The 21,594-nt window shown below is 39.0% G+C and overlaps 1 protein-coding gene across 2 annotated transcripts in view; it reads left to right on the forward strand.

The window, feature by feature from the left end:
* The window catches only part of ELAPOR2 (endosome-lysosome associated apoptosis and autophagy regulator family member 2), a 172,623-nt gene that overhangs the window by 94,389 nt on the left and 56,640 nt on the right, over positions 1 to 21,594 (forward strand). For both annotated transcript variants that reach the window (XM_024557609.3, XM_053927017.1), the window contains 6 exons: positions 953 to 1,148; positions 4,070 to 4,217; positions 6,937 to 7,023; positions 8,892 to 8,997; positions 10,040 to 10,192; positions 10,814 to 10,902. In XM_024557609.3, coding sequence (XP_024413377.2) covers positions 953 to 1,148; positions 4,070 to 4,217; positions 6,937 to 7,023; positions 8,892 to 8,997; positions 10,040 to 10,192; positions 10,814 to 10,902 — 779 coding nt within the window. The remainder of the gene's footprint in view (positions 1 to 952; positions 1,149 to 4,069; positions 4,218 to 6,936; positions 7,024 to 8,891; positions 8,998 to 10,039; positions 10,193 to 10,813; positions 10,903 to 21,594) is intronic.

Here is a 21,594-nt window from a genome sequence, read left to right on the forward strand (position 1 = left end):
AAGGATTAGAAGCCCTTTGCCACGATTGAGTCCGTAATACCACATTGAACGCAGAGCCACGCACTCAGGGGACATAGCTTTGCATTTATTGAATGAGTAATAACTGAGCAGCAGCACTACCTTCTTTTCCGTAACTTTGTCAACTACTAGTCACATTGTCCATGCTTTCTGGGCACAGTTCTCGGAATTAGCAGAAAACTTGACATAGGTAATAAGATGTAGGTTCTGGAAATGACTAGGTTGGAGTGGTAAGGATTGAAAAAAAAGAAGGCTCATGGTTCCAGAGTGGAGATACTTGTTTACTTATTGCATCTACCTTTTATTTGGACTTAGTACTTGACAGCTACAATTACGAATCCAAAAATAATGATCCTTGTTTTCTGGAAGCTCAAAGCCTCACATCAACCGATAAGTGGTATTCCTTTCTGTGTCTATGTCTGTGTCTATGTTTCTCTCTCTCTTTCTCTTTCTCTCTCTCTCTTTGCACACACACACACACACACACACATGTTTCTTTAATGGCTGTATGATGAGAAGAGTATTGTAGGGGCACAGAGGGAGGCAAAACCAACTGCCTGGTTGGTTGGGGCAGGGAGGTCTGTTATAAAGAGGATCATTTCTGAGTTAGGAATGAGAGTTTTCCAAATAGAGTAGGTGGGTTGGTCAGCATCTCTGGAGAAAGAAGACCACAGTAATATGAAAGAGGATGAAATATTTTCATAATGATATGAATTTTCTTATGCTTGGAAAAGCCTGGGGCAAGGGATGAGGCTGATAAACAGGTTGGGGCCAGATTCTGAAGTGCAAGTAGTGATAAGGGAGACTCTGGAAAGCTTTAATCAGGTGTGACACGAACAGAGTTTTGTAAAAATAATTCTGGTGACAGTGTGAAAGGGAGGACATTGATGGGGAGCCTGGTGACTAACGGGTTATACATTCTTCTGTCTCCCAGCTTTCTCCTGTGCTTCTGGAGAGTATCTAGAGATGAAGAACCAGGTATGCAGTAAGTGTGGTGAAGGCACCTACTCCTTGGGCAGTGGCATCAAATTTGATGAATGGGATGAGTTGCCTGCAGGATTTTCCAACGTTGCAACATTCATGGACACTGTGGTTGGCCCTTCCGACACCAGGCCAGACGGCTGTAACAAGTAAGAACCCAAAGGAACCTTTGGATCTTGACTGCACAGTTGAGACGGGTGTAGTTGCTCTTTTCTAAAAAGAAGTTGAGGATAATCTCGGTATTGATTGGGATTATAGATAAACTAATGACAAAGAATCATATTTTTTGGACAGTCGTTACAAATAATGTAGCTTAACTTTCATGAAGTTGAAATAATTGTTCTCAGGACATAGTAGGTACCATATGCCAAAATGTGATAAAGCTATTATAAAAACAAATTAATTTTCTAATAATATTTGTATAACTACACGTAAGCCAGTGGTGTATCTACAAACCCTTCTCTGATTTTTAATGGATAGTTTCAGATTTTTTTCTTTTCCCTTTTGAAAGGAAGACTGTGTGGCCTTCATTTAGACACTTGATTATTTTCTATGAGAGAGAGTGGGTCGGATATGTGAAGTGGAAAGCTCATTTGCTTAATTTCTACTTCTTTTTTTCTTTTTTCAAAAACAATTTCTACTTCTAATAGACTATTAGCTTTGCCTATGACCCTGATGGAGGAATGTGAAAGTATTTTGAAAAAAACAAAGCAAAATGTTTATCTTTGGTCTGTAATCCTTTCCATTCTCTTGCATTGACTATCTAACATTTCCTTTCCCATGGCTGTGTTATTAAACTTTGGGCCTCTGACTACCTTCTGACAAGGAGCTCCAACGTTGTCCCATGAGCTAAGGAGGCTGGAACATATTCACCTCTGCTAAAAGATATGTTCCCTGCCTCCTTCCTTCTTTCCCCTCATTTGTATATAGATTGGATGCTCAACTAGTATTATTTTCTCAGTCTATAAAATTTCCTTTATTATTTTTTATAGATTTGCTGCTCAAAAATTCTAACAGCTTTTATTTATCTAAAACATTTATTTATTTTTAGTTTGGCCTCATTTTTAAAGAATATTTTTTAGACATAGGATGTACTCACTGTGTTTATCTCTTATTTAATGTTGATTTTATTTGTAAGAGCTGTCTTAATTACTTATCTGTTTCTTTGGAATGTCTTTTTTCTCAATTAAGGGTCAGATTTTCTCATTTCTTTGCCTGTCTAGTAAATTTGATTTGATCCTGGGCATTAGGAATGTAAACATCAAGATGTAGGGAAAGTAGATTGTTTTTTTCACTCAAAGGGTGTTGAATTTTGTTCTGGCAGGCAGTTTGTTTACTGGAAGAGCACCTTTATCTCATCAGGTCTGATTTTATTATTTTTTAGGGTGGATCTGTATTGGTTTCACACTTAGTTCTAGGTCATTACCTTTACTCTAGGGCAGGAGTTGGCAAAACTAGTCCTGTGAGCCCTCCCTCCGTTTTTGCAAATTAAGTCATATTGGAACACAGCAGCACCCATTATTCATGTATTGTCTATGGCTGCTTTGGAGCTATAGTGGCAGAGTTAAGTATTGCAAGAGACAGATTGTCTGCATGCCAAAAGTATTTACTCTCTGGCCCTTGATGAAAAAGTTTGCTGACACCTGCTCTAGGGTGTGGCCTTTATAAGGTGTGGCAATTCTGGAATTTTAAGTGCCTGTCTAATAGGTTATCAAGTTTTTTCCTCCCTGGCTGGATTTGAGCTCCAATGACTCCCATTGAAGTGACCTTTCTGATTATGCCTCAGCTTTGCAGTGGCTGCTTGGCCTGCATCCTCATTCCAGCCCCAAGCCCAGCACCTGCAGCCACTGTCTTCTCTGATTCTCCTGCCTCTCAATTCCAGCGTTTTCAGCTGCCCCAAGCACTCATTTCTGCTCCTCAGCTCAGTGAGACCCCTGTGCTTTGCTTGGGTGCCATCTCCCAGTGTCATGGTTTGGGAAGTGTCCTGAGGAATGAGGCCAAGGTCAAGTTGGGCTCTACCTCATCTGTTTTCCTGCTCTCAGGAATCTCAGTCCTGTACTACCTATTGTCAGTGCCTGAAAGTGGCTTATGCATTTCATTCAGCTTAGTAGACGGTTAAAGAGAAAGGGCGAATCCAGTACCAGTCAGTCAGGCTGGGATGTGGAGGTCTTAGTCTCTTATTTAGATTGTTTTTTGGTAGAAAAAAGGAAAGAATTTACCAAAATCTCACTCTTATTATCTAGATAAAAAGTTAAATCTGAAGAGAATTATGTTAATTTGTGTTATCATACAGTTTGGTTGGAATTTTTTGGCCCTAAAATTCGACACATAACTCATTATTAGGTTAATTCTAAGTATTAATTTATGGTTAATTTTACAACCCAAATTTTGTTCACCAGTGTATTTTCTTAATTTTTCATCTTGTTTTTTTAGATAAAAATTCCAGACTTTTAATGTTATGAAACTATGATCTATACTATGTTTAGTTTTCTTTTTTTTTAAATTGTATTTTTTCCATTACCATTAAGTCCTCTTATACCCCCCACCCCAATCACTGCACCGTTGTCCATGTCCATGAGTCCTTCTTTCTTTTTGCTCAATCCCTCCGCCCCCTACCTTCCTCCTCCCCTTAGCTGTCATCCTGCTTTCTATCTTTTTAGGTTCATTTTAAGTGGGCTTTTTCTACAACTATTTCTTCTCTCATATCCAGGAACCTCTTTCCCCCCGCTGCCATGTGTATGTGTTAATACATAGAATTTCAGGTGTTATTTGAGAGAATAATTCCACCCAAGACTAGTAGAATTAGGGATTGTCTCTTTAGTGATCACATTTTTGGTGAAAAATAGCAGGTTCATAGCAAATCGATCTTACCAAAATTTAGGAAGTCATGTGCCAGAAAGAAATGAACCTTTTCCCATAATGGTGTTGGCCTTGGAGTTCGGGGAAGGCTTCTAGTCTTCCCTGCTGTGCCTTGCTGATGGAACTTTTTTTGAATCTGCGTTAGGTAACTTGCAAACAGAAGAGGTTTCCGAATGTTGACGTGAAATACCTCTCGGTTTTGTTTCCGCAGCTCTTCTTGGATCCCTCGTGGGAATTACGTGGAGTCGAACCGCGATGACTGCACCGTGTCTCTGATCTACGCTGTGCACCTTAAGAAGTCAGGTTACGTCTTCTTTGAGTACCAGTACGTGGACAACAACATCTTCTTTGAGTTCTTTGTAAGGCCTTTTATATTCTGAAATTTGCTTTTCAAGGGACATTCATGTAAAGTTTACCTCAGTCTGTTGTTTCCTTCACACTTTATGCCTCCTCAGTTTTGTGTGTGTGTGTGTTAACCGAAACTTTTGAAACTGAAAGAAAACTCTACTTTTTTCTATGATATTTTATTTCCTGGTGAATAATGCCTCTTTACCTCTGAGCGCTTGCCTTGTAGAGTAACACTTGTTTAACTTTAGGTTATGATGATTAGACAAGCATTTGGTGTGACTTTTTGCGTGACAAATATTTTCTTTAAGATTCTTTTTAATTGTGATTTTTGTAGCTACAGATGCTATTTTGTTAAAAATGTCTTTACCAGTGTTGGTTTTACTTAAAAAGGTTCTTCTTCCTCTCCGCAATTTCCAGTATTTGAATTACTTAAGCGTAGCCCTGGGCAATATTGCAGAGGGAGAAGTGGATGTATGCCTCTGGTCCTGTCGGTTTTGCACGGTCGGAAGGAATACCGGATGGACCGCTGAAATCTCGGGCAAGAGATTATATAGCATTACAGAACACAGGATAAAACAGTAGTCAAACAGGATAGGCTTTTATCTTTAAAATTATTTAACTATTTTATATAGACTGTAGCTAATGTAGCAAATATTTGTTGTGGCAGTGACTGAAATGTTTGAGAAAATGTTTTCAGATAGTGTATGTTGTGCAAATAACTGGCAAAATATCTTGTCAAATGTTTCTGTGGCACAGATTTCAGGAGGAAGTGTTCTAGCAATTCTAAAACAAATATATATTGCTCTTGATAATGGAAATTTCTAAGTCAAAAGTGTGGGAGGAAGAGAAATTTTTGATGAAAGTATGGACCTTAGGTTTGAAGTCCGGAGATTCTGGGCCTGGTCCCATCTCTGTTTAAGTGCCAGCTGTGCGTTATTGGGCAACTAAGTTAACTTTTCAGCCCTCAGCACTCGCTTTTGTAAAGTGGATTGTGTGACCAGACCTTTAAAGGAGCCCTCCTAGCTCTCATATCCTTTGATGAGTTTAAGACGTTAAGCAACATTCAAACAGATTTGCTTTTTAAGCTGCCTTTTGTTTGCAAAACACTTCTCAGAGTGAACTATTACCTATTTGACGGGACAGTTTTGCAATATCACTAAAGCTAAAACTGAGTTAAGAAGCAAGGTAATTATATCACTGTTTGAATAAGCACTTGGTTTTATGCTGTGCGGCAAGTGCTTTCAGAGTTGTCAATAAAGGTACTCCAGAGGCACGAAGTTTCATTACTTTCTTCAATAATGCCCTTATTCTTCTGTTATTGACTGAAAACGTATGGTAAGTTCCTGTTCCTTCTGTTATTGATATCTCAGCTTCGTAGGTTGTGATTTATTGATTCAGAGGGACAGGCGCTCATGATCACCCTGCCAAGGGTTAATGGAAAGGTGATGTCTGAGGGCCAAGAGACACAGTTGTTCCTGTGGACGTTACATAATTTAAAACAGTAAAGTGTTTAATCTTAGACTGGTGTGGGACTTTCGTTCAGCCCCGCCTCCCTTATTAAATGATAGAACTGAAACGTAGAAAGAGTGAGTGACTGGACAGAGGTTATAGCATTGCTAGTTACTTTGAGAATGAGTAACGGAACTCAGGTCTCTAGAATGTCGGGAGAGGGGAGGTTGTGATGACGCATGATGTCTGATTTTGGCTGAAGAAGAGCTGTCAGCTTATACGAACGCTGACCTGCAAAGGTCTATGCTGGGTCCATATCTGTTTAAAAATGGCAGAACACTTACATGAAAATAGCCACTAGGCTTATAATATAAATAAAATAGTTAAATTCAGTTAAAGCCAATATCCTCAGTAGTGGAAATTCTTTGACATTTGCGTGGTAAAGGATCCATTTTCTAGTTAGTAAGTCTTTAGGAAATTTCTCTGATGGAGACCATGTTCATATTGTTTGCAAAGTGGTCAAGAGGATGAATGAAGTAGCAAAATGATTTAGAAAAGAAAGGAATAGCCACTGGGTGGAAGTAGCATGGGTGAAAACCTATTTTAACCCTACTCTGTTGCCCACTATTGTGCAGTATTTTTCTAAAGATGGCCTAACTTTTGACGTTCCCATCTTCTTTGTAGACTTGGAAAAGTAGTGTCTCAAACCCTAGGCATTTTGGGAGAATTTTCTGCAACGCACAGAGTGTTTGGTGCTAAACGTATTAGCGGTAGCCTTTTGAATTGGTGTGGCAAATGATTAGTGTTTACCCTCAAATAAAAATTTGGGACTTTGACTGTAGTCAAACAAAAACCTTTATTTACTAACTTAAGATTTTACTGCCCCAAATATTGTAAAAAATAAACTTAGTTTTTATACCATTGGGCCTGCATGGTGAATGCAAGCTTTTAAAACAATTTGGTAAGATTTTTGTAACTCCTCTTTCTCTTTAAGTGGATTTTCAGTATTAACTGCTTGCTTCCTCTTTCCCTTATCCAGCCCCCTCCTTCCTTCTCAGTGAGCTAGCCTTTAGTAAAAATAATGCCGATGGTTTACGTACAACCTCTCCCTCACGAGCAGTTGTCACTTAGGCTTCAGAGGCCATGGCGTGCTTACTGGTAGGGATGTACTCATGGACATTGTTTAATGTACATATTGAAAGAAGCTCTTGCAGCCTGTCCAGTGCTGAGTACACAGTTGATTAAAGCCATCACTCACGAGCCATTGTGTTGGCCCTGCAGATCCAGAACGATCAGTGCCAGGAGATGGACACCACCGCTGACAAGTGGGTCAAGCTCACCGACAGCGGCGAGTGGGGCTCCCATTCTGTAAGTCTCCCTTTGTTCTCTCTGTCAGCAACCCTGTTATTCCCTTCCTTTGCCAACCTTTCTAAAAAGTTTACTTTAACAAACAAAAAGGTTTCACAATTGTTTATTAGTTTGGACAATTGCCAGTTAGAGAAGAGGCTGTATGGACTCCATCTCTAGGTAAGTTTTCTTACCTTTCTCTGTCTCCTTAGGCTCTTTCATTTCTCTTTCCCATCACACTCCGGCTTTTCTCCTTTTCAAAGGGGCATTAACAAGAAATGAGGCTAATCAAACGGATATGCAAAACCTCGGAGGATGTAAGTTTACAGATGCTCCTGTCATGGGACCGAAAACCAATGGCTCTTGGCTTTGGAAGGACCCTTGAGTTCCTTTCATCTAGCCGTCTCTGCCGTCTTCGCAATAAGTGACTTTTCAAGTTTGTCTTGTTGGGGACCGTACTGACCCTGTTGTTGGGTAGCTCTGATTACCACAAAATTCATCCATGTTTGGAACCTAAACCTTCTTCCTATCTATTTGCCACTGATTGGTCAAAGTTTCATGCCCTCTGAAAAATGCCTTCATATTGAGTAAAGTAACTGCCTAATTCTCCACACATAACTGTGAATGCTTGAACACAGATATCAGGTAACACAGTCAGTGTATCTGTTAGAATTTGAGGCCCTCCCATTGGAGTGAAACATGCATTTAAAATCCAACTCTGGCTTAGAGTAGCTGTGTTTCTTTAGGCACAAAGCGATTGGTTAATTGCTTTGAATCTGGGAGGTTTTTTCCCCATGGGAGAAATAGGACTACATCTACAGAGTGAAATGAGATGATGTATAGGAAGGGCCCGTGCAGTGTTCGCAGTGTACACTGAGCTGTATGTCCATGAGCGAAGATCCATCCTTGCCTTTGTGTTGTAGCAGGTGCCCCATCTTGCAGTGATTGGTACAGTGTGCCTTTCCGAGTATTTTTTCATCTGTATGCCTGGAAGTGACATTAGTACCACTTAAGATCCATTTGCCTAAGCATTCAGTCACTTGGGCTTTGAAGGTACAAATAACCTGTGGTAACAAATATACTTTCTTCACGTATAAAGACTTCATACAAGATGGAAGTACTTAATGCACTACTTCTCTGAATCTCTGGCAAGGTGAAGTGGTTGGATGGGTTTTCAGTTTTCAGGGATTGAATTTGGCCCGCCAGAGACTGCACAGGAGAATTAGGGTGGCAAATGAGAAAGCCAGGAACCCTTCGAATTAGTTTGCTTGCCCGAATCAGCATGAAATTTCTCAGGAAGGTAGTTTGATTTATAATTAGAAAAATGCCCCGGTGGCAAAGAAAGCAGATATTAGACATAGTATCATTTAAGTTCTAAAGTTATAGAGTTACATTGGTTTGTTCTATAAAAACAATTCTATTTTCGGTTGTTACTGTTGTAGTATTGTTTATTAAATACATTTGGAAAGAAGCAAACCCTTTCTGTTGTCTTTTTGTTCTCAGAGCTGAAATCTACTTATGAATAGTAGCATCCAATACATATATATAATTGGGCTGAATGCCTTTTAATCTCTAAAATGAGTCCATTTTAAATATAAACCAAGGCTTCATGCAGATTGTTTGAAAATCACTTTATCTTTTTCTTTAGACTTGAGAAATTTCCTTCCCTTCTTTATTACTATATTTCTTGGATTAGCAACGTCTTTTTTAAAGATAATTTGAACTTTAGCAGAGCTTGGGTCTGAATTAACAGTGACTTATATTTGCGGCTTACAAATTAATGGTGTTTTATTATCATGCAAGGAAAAATGTGTAAGAGATTAGCTTTCAGGTGTGGTTGGATGTAGCGTGGTTTATCTGACCTGAGTGTCTTGTGTTTTTCTTTCCAGGTGATGCTAAAATCTGGTACAAACATATTATACTGGAGAACTACAGGCATCCTTATGGGTTCTAAAGCAGTCAAGCCAGTTTTGGTAAAAAATATCACAATTGAAGGTATTTCACAGCAATCTGTTTTAATAGTCAGATATCACATTTTATATTGAGTTAAAATATTGACTGAATTTTTGGTTTGGCCGGTTCAAGGGTTTATGGGACAGGAGTGAATAGGTGAGATATCGCATAGGTCTAGAGGTCCTGGTTTTATTCCTGGCAAGGTGACTGGCTTTTTGTTTTTGTTTTGTTTTGTGCCCTGAAACTGAATTATTTAATCTTGGTGAAAAAGTAAACATGATGACTATTTTAAGTGTCTTTAAATAAAAGAAAAACATCTTTGTTAATAAGAGCCTGTTATTCATTTGTGCTAGTCACTGAGCTTACTCAGGTTGCTGCTGTATCCATAAAAATGACAATAAAATAAACATTGTGGCGTGTCTCCTAAATCTCTTATGCTGCTTTTGAGCCAGCTAGGCCTTTGTGGCCCAGGAGAGTAGCTAGTAAACCCTGGCATTGTTCATTCTCGGGGCTACTTCTAATTAAAATAGTGATTCTTTATTAAATTTTGGCATATATTTTAATATTTTAAAAGTGTACTTGTTCCTGGGATCCTATTAATAATTAGTCATAGCGACATCTTCTGGCGATATCTGGAATTACAAACCAGAAGAAAAGCCCTTCTTAGGGCCTCTTGAATCTTGTCTGTGACTTAGTGAGCAGATGATAAAAAGGAAACAAACAGGTAGCTGCAGAGATCAGAGAAAGTGGTAGCTTATAGAATTGGAGAGGACCTTAAAGTTTATTTCACTTGTAAGTTCGTGGAGTTGTCTTTTGACAACTGAGTTTATATAGTTACTATACCGCTAAGAAATGTCAATCTCCTGTTTAAGTGTTTGCTTTTCTTAGTGTGTTTTATTCACAATCTATCCCAGTTCCTTGAATGCAGCAAACACTTTCTTGGTGTAATGAGATAAAGGATTTGGGCAGAGCTTTCTGTCAGTAATTCTGTCTCACTTCTGGTAGAAGCTGCAGAAAGGTGCTGACTTGCTTGCTGCTGCTGCTGGGTCCTCACTCCCATCCTCTCTGTCTCATTGGCCCGCAGGGGTGGCGTACACATCAGAGTGCTTTCCGTGCAAGCCAGGCACCTTCAGCAACAAACCAGGGTCGTTCAACTGCCAAGTGTGTCCCCGGAACACCTACTCTGAGAAGGGAGCCAAGGAGTGCATAAAGTGTGCAGAGGACTCCCAGTTTTCAGGTTGGTCTAGTCTCTGCCAGCTTATGCCCTTCATTCCTTTCTTTTTAAATTTCCATTTGTCAGTGTATAGTCATAAGCCCGAAGTCACACTAAGTGGGACAGGAACAAGGGGCCAGACAGACACCAAAGTGCTGAGGTGAATCAGCATTGAATGGGTAAAAATGGCTTCTTCTGTCCTCTTCTGCATGACTTTCCCTTTTGTCTGTAATTTTTTCTCTTCTGTGCCCCACAAGTAACTGTTTTGGCTGTGCTTACACTAATCTAGATTCATGTTGTACTTTTAGATGATTTGTGGGCATAGAGATATATTTAGAAACTGTTAATTTATTCCAAAGTTACAATTGTAATGATAACAGAATAAATCATGTCTTCTTGGAAAAACAATGGTCTGCCCCTTGTGTGTCCTGGATACACTTACTGCCCCAGTGAAAATAAAAATGTCCAGTGGGAAAAAAAAATATAGGTAGGCCTCACCTTCTTCGGGCCTAGCTAGTTCTACCTAAATTCCTCTGTAAAGTTACGTTCCCTTTTTGTCTTTTTTGTGTGTTTGTTTTGGTTTCCCGCATTTCTTAGAGTCACACAGGAATGGACTCATTTCCGAAATGCATTTTTCTGTTACAGAGGAAGGGTCCAGCGAGTGTGTGGAGCGCCCGCCCTGTACCACGAAAGACTACTTTCAGATCCACAATCCGTGTGATGGAGATGGAAAGGTATCGGCAGTGTTCGGTGGACTCCGTCTCATCTCTATTCAGCCCTCTTCCCAGTTTGCCAGACTCTGATTTGTGGATGAGAGAGTTCAATGAGCTGATTTATAGCACACGTATGTAAAGTAGTGCAGAGGAAATTCCGGAATTTATATTCTGAAGCCTGCCTTCCCGGCTTTGATTTTCGATTTTCCAATTTACTAATTAGCGCTGTGGGCAAGTTATATGCCATCTCTAAGTGTCAGTTTTTTCATTTTTAAAGTAGGGATAATATCTGTTCCTCTTTCATGAGGCTGCCCTGAGAGTGTGAGGTATTCAACGTAAGGTTCCCATGCAGTGCATGCTGAGTGCTCAATAAATCACTGCCATTTGTAACAGTTCTATGTTTAAACAAGTAGTAACATCAGGAGAAGCACAGTCTTAAAATGTGTCCTGAGACTGTACAGTAAGTTTTCACATTGTTGATAGGGTTTGAGACTGAGTGAAGAGACATGTAACCAAACTACTTTTACCATAGGTTAAGCACCTGTAGCATTTCATCAGTGTTACAATGCAACAGTAAAGGACGTTGAAGGTAGTGACTTTATTTGGGGACCTGTTGTATCCTGTCACTTCTCTTTGTTTGGTTTCTCAGTAGGTTCTGGCAACAGAAAAGCCATGCAGCCATTGGCTGATTTAGTTATGGCAGATGACTGTGTACTTGCCTTTAGAAAATGCAAAGTAATTACCATATAAAGGACACTGAGCCACAGGGAAAATGCACCCATAAGCTCTGCAGTCTCGACCTGCCATTCTCTTAATTAAAAAGTGTCAGCCATACCAGCCTCTTCCGTAGGGAAAGCTGAGACTGAAGCAGCTGTGATGGAGCATTCTTTCCGTGGGTGTGCATCTTCGCAATCATGACATTTAATTTCTTGACCTAGTTTGGAAAATAGACATAGCTGTCAGTATTTCTTTATTTTCTTCAGTTTTTATCCTGAGGTCCCGATCTATAGTTTTTATATGGTTATTGTTCTTATTCTTAATCCTTAAGTATTTTTTTTAAGGAATTTACTTTTGAATGCTTAAGACAAGTCCACTCTACTATTTGCATTCTACTATCTGGAGTACTTACTAATGCAGAATAATTCAAGGGAAGGCCGGTTTAAATTGGTGGGAAATTTCAGTAATTAGAAGTGCTTGATTATTTTTAATAAAAACAGTAATTCAAACTAACAGCTCTAAGTGACAAGGGGTTATACAGTAAGATCTTCATGGTCCCGCAGTAATGGCCAAGTGTGAGCTATTTTTACTTAGCAAATACATGTAGGGAGTCACTAAGGTGGGTCGAAGTAATTTGGAATAATGTTTCTTCAGTTAAGGTTTTCTTAGCTAAACTTGCCTTATTAATAATTAAAGGCAATTAAAATAAATTGTATATAATAATTATTAATTCAGCATTACTGAAGCTTAAATGAGTGAGATCTAAAATACAAGTGAATCTTGTTTTTGCTATAACAAAAATATTTAGGAGTCATTTTTATTATGTCAGTGAGTGCTGTGACAAATCTAGTTGACTTGGGCCTAAAGGAAGTGAGGCTGTGTAACAAATGTAGAATGCACAGAGCACACATACACACATATGTGCACACGTGTGCACCCACAGGCATGGTGTGTACACATACATGCCACTTACGTTTTTCTCTTGGTCCGGGTGAACTCTGAACCTGGTTTTGCTATAGAGAAAAACAATGGACTAACACTCCATAAACTCAGTGATTCTTTAAAAAGTGATGCGAAACTAATTTCAAGATAAAGCTTCCTAACTTCAATAGTAAACAAAAGTAATGGGAATTTAATTAAATAACATACAGTGAAAGTATAGATTAAACATGTGAATTTGAATGTTTTCTGTTTTTGTTGGTTCCAACATTTTCGTTTGTTCTGGTTTCACCTTTTTAAAAGTATTTAATCTTGTTTGGGTGCCCTGGTGATTTGCTGGTGGTTTAGTGGTGTTTCCCAGGTTGTTCAATGACTGCCTGTCTTTGATCTTATTTTCCTCTTGTTTAGAGAGAGAGGATTATCAAGGGAAGTGGCTATTGTGATATAGAGACTTTGAACATTCTCCTTTATGTGACAGAAATGTTACAAGTTTCTGTGTTCACTTTGAAGCTTAGTTATTTGATTGCTTCCTGCCTACTGGGGACATTTTTCAGGAAATTTTAATTGGGAACTGGAACCATTCTCATCCCGATTAAGAGACTCTCATTAACGTCATGAAAAATGTGGAGTGCCCACTCATTCATTCATTTATTCGGTGAATTTTACTGAGCACTGGCCACATACAAAGTGGTGGGTGATGAGGGCAGAGCTCAGGATATGCGGAAGAATGTAAATGCCTGCATGGATTGTAGAACAGTGGTTGTCAAACCTTTGTGTGCATCAGACTCTCCTGGAGGGTTCTGTCCCAAATTGTCTGTTTCAGTAGATCTAGGGCTGGTCTGAGAATTTACGTTTTGAAGATGTTCCCAAGTGATTCTGATTCTGCTGGTCCAGGAGCCCAACAATTTGAGTGCCACTGGTCTAGACTTTATAGGAAAAGGTAGTCAGTAAAAAAAGGAATTATTTTTATTTATTTTAATTTTAATTTTTTTATTCAGTTACAATTGTCTGCATTTTCTCCCCATCCCTCCACCCCACCCCAGCCAGTCCCACCTCCCTCCCCTACCTCCACCCTCCCCCTTGATTTTGTCCTTGTGTCCTTTATAGTAGCTCCTATAGACCCCTCTCCCCACTGTCCCCTCCCCACTCCCTTCTGGCTATTGTTACCATGTTCTTAATTTCAATATCTCTGATTACATTTTGTTTGCTTTTTTCTTTTGTTAATTATGTTCCAGTTAAAGTTGAGATCATATGGTATTTGTCCCTCACCACCTGGCTTATTTCACTTAGCATAATGCTCTCCAGTTCCATCCATGCCATTGCAAAGGGTATAAGCTCCTTCTTTCTCTCTGCTGCATAGAATTCCATTGTGTAAATGTACCACAGTTTTTGGATCCACTCATTTGCTAATGGGCACTTAGGTTGCTTCCAGTAAAGGAATTATTATTTCCAATTGTAATTAGTACTTTCACAGAGAAGTCTTGAGTTTTATGTGGATCTGACCTAGTCTGGAGAGGTTTCAGAGCTCTGTATAAAACCTAGGCAAGAGCTTGGGAGAGAGCACTTCTGGAAGACGGAGCGGGATGGTGAAGACCTGACACAGGAGGGGGTGTGGGGAGTCTGAAGAACTACGGAGATGTGGGGCTGTGGGCGGGAAGCTGCATTAAATGCAACACAGGCTAGTGCTAGGATTGGCATGGTTTCGTAGTAGTGAGTTAACTTTTTATGTGTGCTTTGTTTTCAAAGAATGCTCAGAACCCACTTTTTACACACATCAAGGTGCACTCATATAGCTGTATACAAGTACATGCACAGACTCAGTGCTTGAGATTTGAGATCAAAAGAATGTTAACCAGTGATAATGGGCAAATATTCATGAGGAGAAGGCATCTTTAATGTTAGGAAGGTATTTGATAGAGCTTCTCATGATCTTCCTATGGATAACATAGAGAATGTGGACTAAATGGTATGGCTAAGTGGATATATGACTAATTGAAGAACTCTATGTAAAATATTTAATAAATGGATATAAACTAGGAATGTAGTTGATATTAACTAGGGGTACAGTTGGTATCATAGTTTGCCATAGGAATATAAATTTAACAGAGGGTTCATACCTATTCTAACTCATACCAAGAAGATTATGAGCTTAGATGACTTTCAGTATTTCATTTTAAAATTCTTAATTTGCATGAAGACATTAGGAACAAGTAAGTATATCAAATTGTAAATTAGTAAAGCTGGGAAAAATGACAGAATTAAGACTGAGAAAGACACCAGTATGCTTGAACAATGAGGTTAGACTAGAAAAATCAAAATTTATTGTGTTAAAGTCTCACATATAAAAGTATTTAGAAAAGAGAAAACATTGCTTGCAAAAAAGATTTCTGAGAGAATCCAAGCTTGAGAAGACCTGACTCTCCAAATAAAAAATGCACCAGTTACTGAAAGGGAAAAATCCTCCCAAGAATACAAAGGATACTTGGTTTTTAATTAAGCTGTTCATTGTCGAAAAGCAGGTCTCACGTGTCTGTCACACCTGCAAAAGTAGTCTCATAGCAACTTGCAAAAGTCAGGGGATAAGGTGGTTTTTGTTAGACAGTCAGCAGCTTAGACAAAAGCCTTAGAGTTTTATTTATTTTGAGTACTAGAACTAAACAAAGTAACTTTTTGGGGGGCCTGTTTTATCCCAGGGCAAACTGTGGTGTTTTTTTGCCCCTCATTATGGGATGGGATGCACGTTCCCTTGTAATGGTGGTAGCACAAGATGTCAGATTTGTTTCCACACTTGGGGATAATTATAAAATTCTGTTAATGAATTTTAAAAATACTTTTCAGAGGTGGATTATGGGGAGGTGGAGCAGGAGGCTCTTGACTCATGAGACTGGGATGTCAATAGAGAGTAAATGATTTTATCAAGACTTTCTCTTGCTCTTCTTGCTCATATTCTTGGCTCCTTTGATTGCCATCTCAGGCGGGCTCTTTCCTGTGAAAGCCACTAACACCCTCAACAGCTTCTGATTGTAGGAGCACAGACCAAACTTTCAGAAAAGACTCTGATTGGCCCAGCTTGAACCGCAAGCCCATCTCAGATCAACAGTTCGGTCCAGGCGTGTGGCCTGATAGTGTTGGATGGCTTGGTTCCCCTGCTAGTCCCTGTGGCTGCGGAGGCCAGCCACGTAGTAACTCCGATTCTTTCAGCATCGCACACAGGTCAGTTCCTTCAGAGAAAGAGATGGTGGTGTCTGTTACCATAGTAAAAAGAGAGTGATTCTGGGCAGGTTCATAGAATGCATGCACTCTTTTAAAAAATTAATTAATTTAAAATGTTATTTTAAGCTTGTCCTATCTTTAATTTTCTAAGGACCCTCCCCATTGTTCTTCATAGCAGCTGTACCAGTCCACACCCCACCAACAGTGCATGGGGGTGCCCTCTTCCCCACATTCTCACAACCACTTCTTTGTTGATTTATTGATGGTGGCCATTCTGACTGGTGTGAGGTGATGATACCTCAAGTGGTTTTAATTTGCATTTCCCTGATGATTAGTGACATTAAGCATCTTCTCATATTTGTATTGGCCATGTGTATCTATGTCCTCTTTGGAAAAGTGCCTGTTCATCTCCTTGCCCACTTTTTAATTGGATTATTGCTTTTTGTTTGTTTGTTTGTTTGGTGTTGAGCTGTATTCCTTATACATTTTGGTATTAACCACTTATCAGATATATGCTTGGTGAATATGTTCTCCCATTCAGTAGGTTGTCTTTTGGTTTTGTTGGTTTTTGCTGTGCAAAACTTTTTAGTTTGATCTAGTCCCATTAGTTTATTTTTTCTTTTGTTTCCCTTGTCTGAGGAGATCCAGCAAAAGAATATATTGCTCAGAGAAATGTCAGAGGTTTAACTGCCTATGTTTTGTTCTAGGAGTTTTATGTTTTGAATCTTACATTTAACTACTAAATCCATTTTGAGCTCATTCTTGTATATGGTATAAGAAGGTGTTTTAGTTTCATTTTTTGCATGTATTGGTGCAATTTTCCCAACACCACTTATTGAATAAACCGTCTTTACCCCATTGCACGTTCTTGCTTCCTTTGTCAAACATTAATTGATCAGATAGGTATGGGTTTATTTCTGGGGCTGCTATTCTGTTGATTTCGGTGTCTGTTTCAATGTATGGCCTTGTAGTATAGTTTGATATTAGGTAGTGTGATCCCTACAACTTTGTTCTTCTTTCTTAAGATTGCTGTGGTGATTTGGAGTCCATTGTGGTTCCATGTGGGTTTTTGGATTATTTGTTCTGTTCTGTGAGAAACACCATTGGTGTTTTGGTTGGGGTCATACCGCATGCACTCTTACAGAACAGGTGGGCCTGGTGAAGTTGTCCTGATATCCTGGGAATTCCCACAGCATTTTGTACGTCTCTCTTTTGATACTTAGACATGGTAATCAGAGAAGGCTTGTTAATGTTTTGGTATCAGATCAATTTATTGCAAATGTTTGTAAAGATGTCTCTTTCCTTCACTAGCCTCTCAACTTCCTGTAGACAGAAACTGTTTTTAATCATTTAAAAAGGAATCTCTAAGCCTAATAAAGCACCGAGCATACAGAAGGTAGTAAAACATCTTTTGAATGAACTAATGAATGAGAAAATTAGTAAATCAATAAATGATTAACACATTTAGAATGTTGTGTTCTGTCCTTGGCATAAGTCTTGAGAAAATTTTGACAAAACAGGAAGACTGTAGAGAAGAGAGGTTAGGATATTCAACTATTTTATATGAAGGGTTTGAAGGTGCTGGGAATGGGTGTTCAGTTTGGAGGAAGTACAGCATAGCGCAAAAGAATCACGATCATCTTCTAATGTTTCCTACATGTTCCAAAGAAACGTAATCCCTTTCCTGTGAATACTCATGGCAGTTCATGGTTTTCTTGGTAATGATAATGATGAGATGCATTAATTCTAATAGCAGTAGTGACAGCAGTGACAGCACGAGCAGCTGATATTTGTGCACATGCTCCTCAGTGTGTGTGTGTCTTCAAACACTGCCTCTAATTCTGTTTTTAATCAGCTGTGCAATTTAGATATTATGTTACCTTGTTTGCAGATAAGGAAACTGAGGCTTAATAAAGTTAGTTAAATAATTTCTCTAAGGTCGTAGCTTGTAAGTCTTAAGGCTGGAATCCCACCCCAAATCTGTCTCCAAATCGGATGCTTACGTATCCTCTTCATGTACTTTTCTTCGTTATATTATAGCAGTTTGTGAACCTGTCTTCTTAGGGTTATACTATGAGCACCAATTTGTCTCATTAGTATTAAAACTTTCCACAGTGCTTTTTTCTACCTATAGTAGGTACTTACTAAGAATTTCCTAAATAGTAAGTTTAATCATTTGAAGGGAAGTCTTAGGAAAGAATAAATAGATTTTTCTGTGTTATTACACAGAAAGGCAAAATTTGGGCTAATCAGGTGAACCTACGGTAGATAATTCCCAGGGGTATGTAATGATTTTCTAACAAGCGGAGCTGCTCAGTTGTGGAACGGCATGTTTTGTCAAATATGAAATTTCTTGCCAGGGCTAGAAGAGTGCCTAGAAGGAAAGGGTGTTTTAGAAGGAACCCTTCTTGACAGGAGACCTTTGCCCTGCAACGACTTCATCTTTAAGTCCAGGGAACAGAGGGACCAGAGGGCTTGCTAGTGTTTTGGTATCAGATGATCTGGCACTTTTCTTTGGCCTTCAGCAAACTGCAGTATTACAAAGTAGTGCAAATGCTCAAGGGCTAAAACATAGTACTTCTGAGGTTTACAGCAGGAGTAAGATACAGGAGACATTTAAAAATAGATTCATAAAGGATATGGGTTTTAGACCAGCCTTTCCTCCTATATGATTTTAGCAACTTAAATGTACTTGTTTCTTAATTAGGATGATGGGAAAACAGCATGGCCTTTCTCAGTGACTAGGGATTTCTGAATTTGTTTAAAATACAAATTTTATGATAGTCTTCTTTGAAATCTTTTAAAAAACAGTTTTGTTGAGATGCAATTCTGATGCCATATCATATATCCACTTTAAGTGTCAATTCAGTGTTTGTAGTATATTCACCCCAATCTAATTTTGGAACATTTTCTTGCCGGAAATTATGGCTAGAATTTCCAGTACAATGTCACATCCCGATGATGTCTTCCACACAAAGGAAGAAGAGAACCCAGGCTTCTACATCTTTAGAAAGGAGACAAGTAGGTTACCACCATGGAAAAGACATAACAGCAAAGGCTTCCTAAAGAAAGGAATCCCCGAGAGTGCCAATATAGAAATGGGTGGGTTCAGGATGTGGTCAGGGCACATGTGGATGTTGAGCATGGCCTTGAAGCCAGGAATAGGCAAACCTTGCCACAGTGGTGTACGTGATTGCAGGAGAGACACATGCTGAGTTCCCAGCGCGTTGCAAATGGAAAGGATCACGGCTTGTGGGGGGCAGAGGCAAGCAATAGCCTGCTTGGGAGCATCTGAGTGGGAATGTCAGGAAGCACAAGGCGGTCAGCTTGGAGTGACAGTTGGTAGACCCTTTTAGAGCATGTGCAATTAATGCGTAATGGATTCGTCCAGTCCACACAGCCTTGGTGCATTTCTGCAGGGACGTTTGAAGGAGGAGAGCAGGCAACCATGGGCAAATTCAGTCTCAAAATTCGTCTGAATTTTTGTCCTCCCAGTCTTGAACTTTATTTCAGTATAAGAACCAGCTTCCCACTGATACCTCCATGAGTATCAGTGTGTATCATTAAAGCTTATTTTATTCACGCTTAATAGAAATATACTTGGACACTAGTTCCTCTGCAATCTTAATAGCAATCTGGTAAGTTTTGCTGTATTAAGGTTTTGGTTTCATAGAACATTTTATAATTTTCTCTCAACTTGCCAAAGAGTGAATTGGTTGTTGGTATTTCACCTGCACTGTGAGCCATCTGCTGCTACATGTCATTAATATTACTTATTAGCTTTTCCCAGTCAGCCAGACTTGAAAGCAGCTGTCCCCTTTAGAAAAAAAGGCACAAAACCAGTCTGCTGTGTGAAGCAGGGCTCTGTAAACAAGAGTTGTATTACAGAGCATTTGAAATTTGACTTCTAAATGATTGAATGTTTAAAGGTGGTGCACATTTGCTAATTTTTAAACATTTATTGTGCTTGGATTGAAAATCATGTGGTTGGCTGACCTCTCAAAAATATATTTGCAGTATTTTAATATTTTTACCCTTACCACACCTATTCTCCTTGACTTCGTCTTACTTTACCATTTACTAGATCTGCTAACCAACCTCAAGATCTGTTAACCTTTTCTGGGCAACTTGTTTAACAGAACTCGTGGAGTTTCCTCATTGTATAAACTTGAGGATAATATTGTAATACTGACCTTCCAAAGTGTGTGTGGGGGAGATTACACAGTGCTCCCCCAAGGCCAGTCCTCAGTGCGCAGCCTCAGACTGCGCCCACTACCACATGGGAACCAAGTATTCCCAGCACTGCAGTAACTCACACGACACGATGCAGTTTTAATTAATGTCAGAATAAATCAGCAATTTGTGAATCAGTGAGGACTGAAAAGTTGTTTCCTGTACTTAAGCCAGAATTTACAAGATGATCCCCCAAATATGATGATTATTTTTTTGCTTAGATTCTTTGAATTTTATATTGCCTTTCTCAGGGGAGCTGAGAACCCCTTGTGGATACAAGGCCTAACTTATTTTCCAGCCGTTTAGGAAGCTCGGTCAGGAATGGCCATCATTGTACAGATGGTGAGAGAGTGGCAGACGGATGAAGTGGCTGGTTAGACCGTTTCATGGCGTAGCTCATAAAATGAATGCAGAAAGAGAGTTGTAAAATGAAAAAAAATATTTATAATTCTGTTGAGACATATAACTTTTAAACCATTTTCTTAAGCATCCTTTTCCAAATAAAGATAGTTTACTCTTCCATAAGAGAATAAAATTGAGTGGCCTAAAGGGCTTACTATGGGCTTATATGATTTTCTATAAACTGAAAGTGGCTATAGAGGATTGCCTTTAATTTTGGTTCTCCAGCTTCAATATTAGACTTATTATTGCGGAAGTTGTTTTCAAGGAGAAAGATACTCTCAGTAGATTCTATGTCTAATGAAAGAAGCTATTGATTTCTTTTTAAAAAACTGTATTTAGTTATGAAAGAATTTTTTATTTTTTTACATTTGGAATACCTTTTCCCCCACTGATAACCACCATTTGTTTTTGAAATGGCTAACCCATTTCATGTTTTGGTTTCAAAAGAGAATAATTTAAAAATGGTAACTTTCTGAGTTTCACGGAGCCATAGCTATTTTGTTATATTTTGTTCTATGTGGGGGTGGTGTGTGTGCGTGTGTGAGGAAGAACGAAAGGGTAAGGATAAAGGACTTCCCTCTTTGAAGTTAGCAGCTGTCTTTTAAAAAAAAAATATCTTTATTTTTCAGTTACAGTTGACTTACAATATTACTTTAGTTTTTGGTGTATAACCCAGTGATTAGACATTTATAAAAATTACAAAGTGATTACCCCAATAAAAATGTACCCATCTGACCCCATCCATAGTTATTACAATATTATTGATTATGTTCCCTATGCTGCACTTTACATCCCGGTGGCTATTCTGTAACTACCACTTTCTGCTTCTTAGTCCCTTCTCCTCTTTCACCCATCCTCCCAACCCCGCTCCCATGTGGCAACCGTCCGAACATTCTGCGTATCTATGAGTCTGTTTCCTGCTTGTTCATTTATTTTATTTTTTAGATTCCATATCTAAATGAAATCATACGGCATTTGTCCTTCTCAGACACTTCACTCAGCATGTACCCTGTAGGTCTATCCATGTTGTTGTAGATGACAAGATTTCGTTCTTTGTTGTGGCTGAGTCATACTACATTGTATATGTGCACCACTTCTTCATCCATTCATCTGCATGTTACTTTCATGTCTTGGCTATTGTAAGTAGTGCTGCAGTGAACACATGGATGCCTATGTTTTTCAGTTTAGGGTTTTGGTTTTTTTCAGATA

Source organism: Desmodus rotundus, chromosome 6 (assembly GCF_022682495.2).
Source record: "Desmodus rotundus isolate HL8 chromosome 6, HLdesRot8A.1, whole genome shotgun sequence".
NCBI classification, from domain to species: Eukaryota; Metazoa; Chordata; class Mammalia; order Chiroptera; family Phyllostomidae; genus Desmodus; species Desmodus rotundus.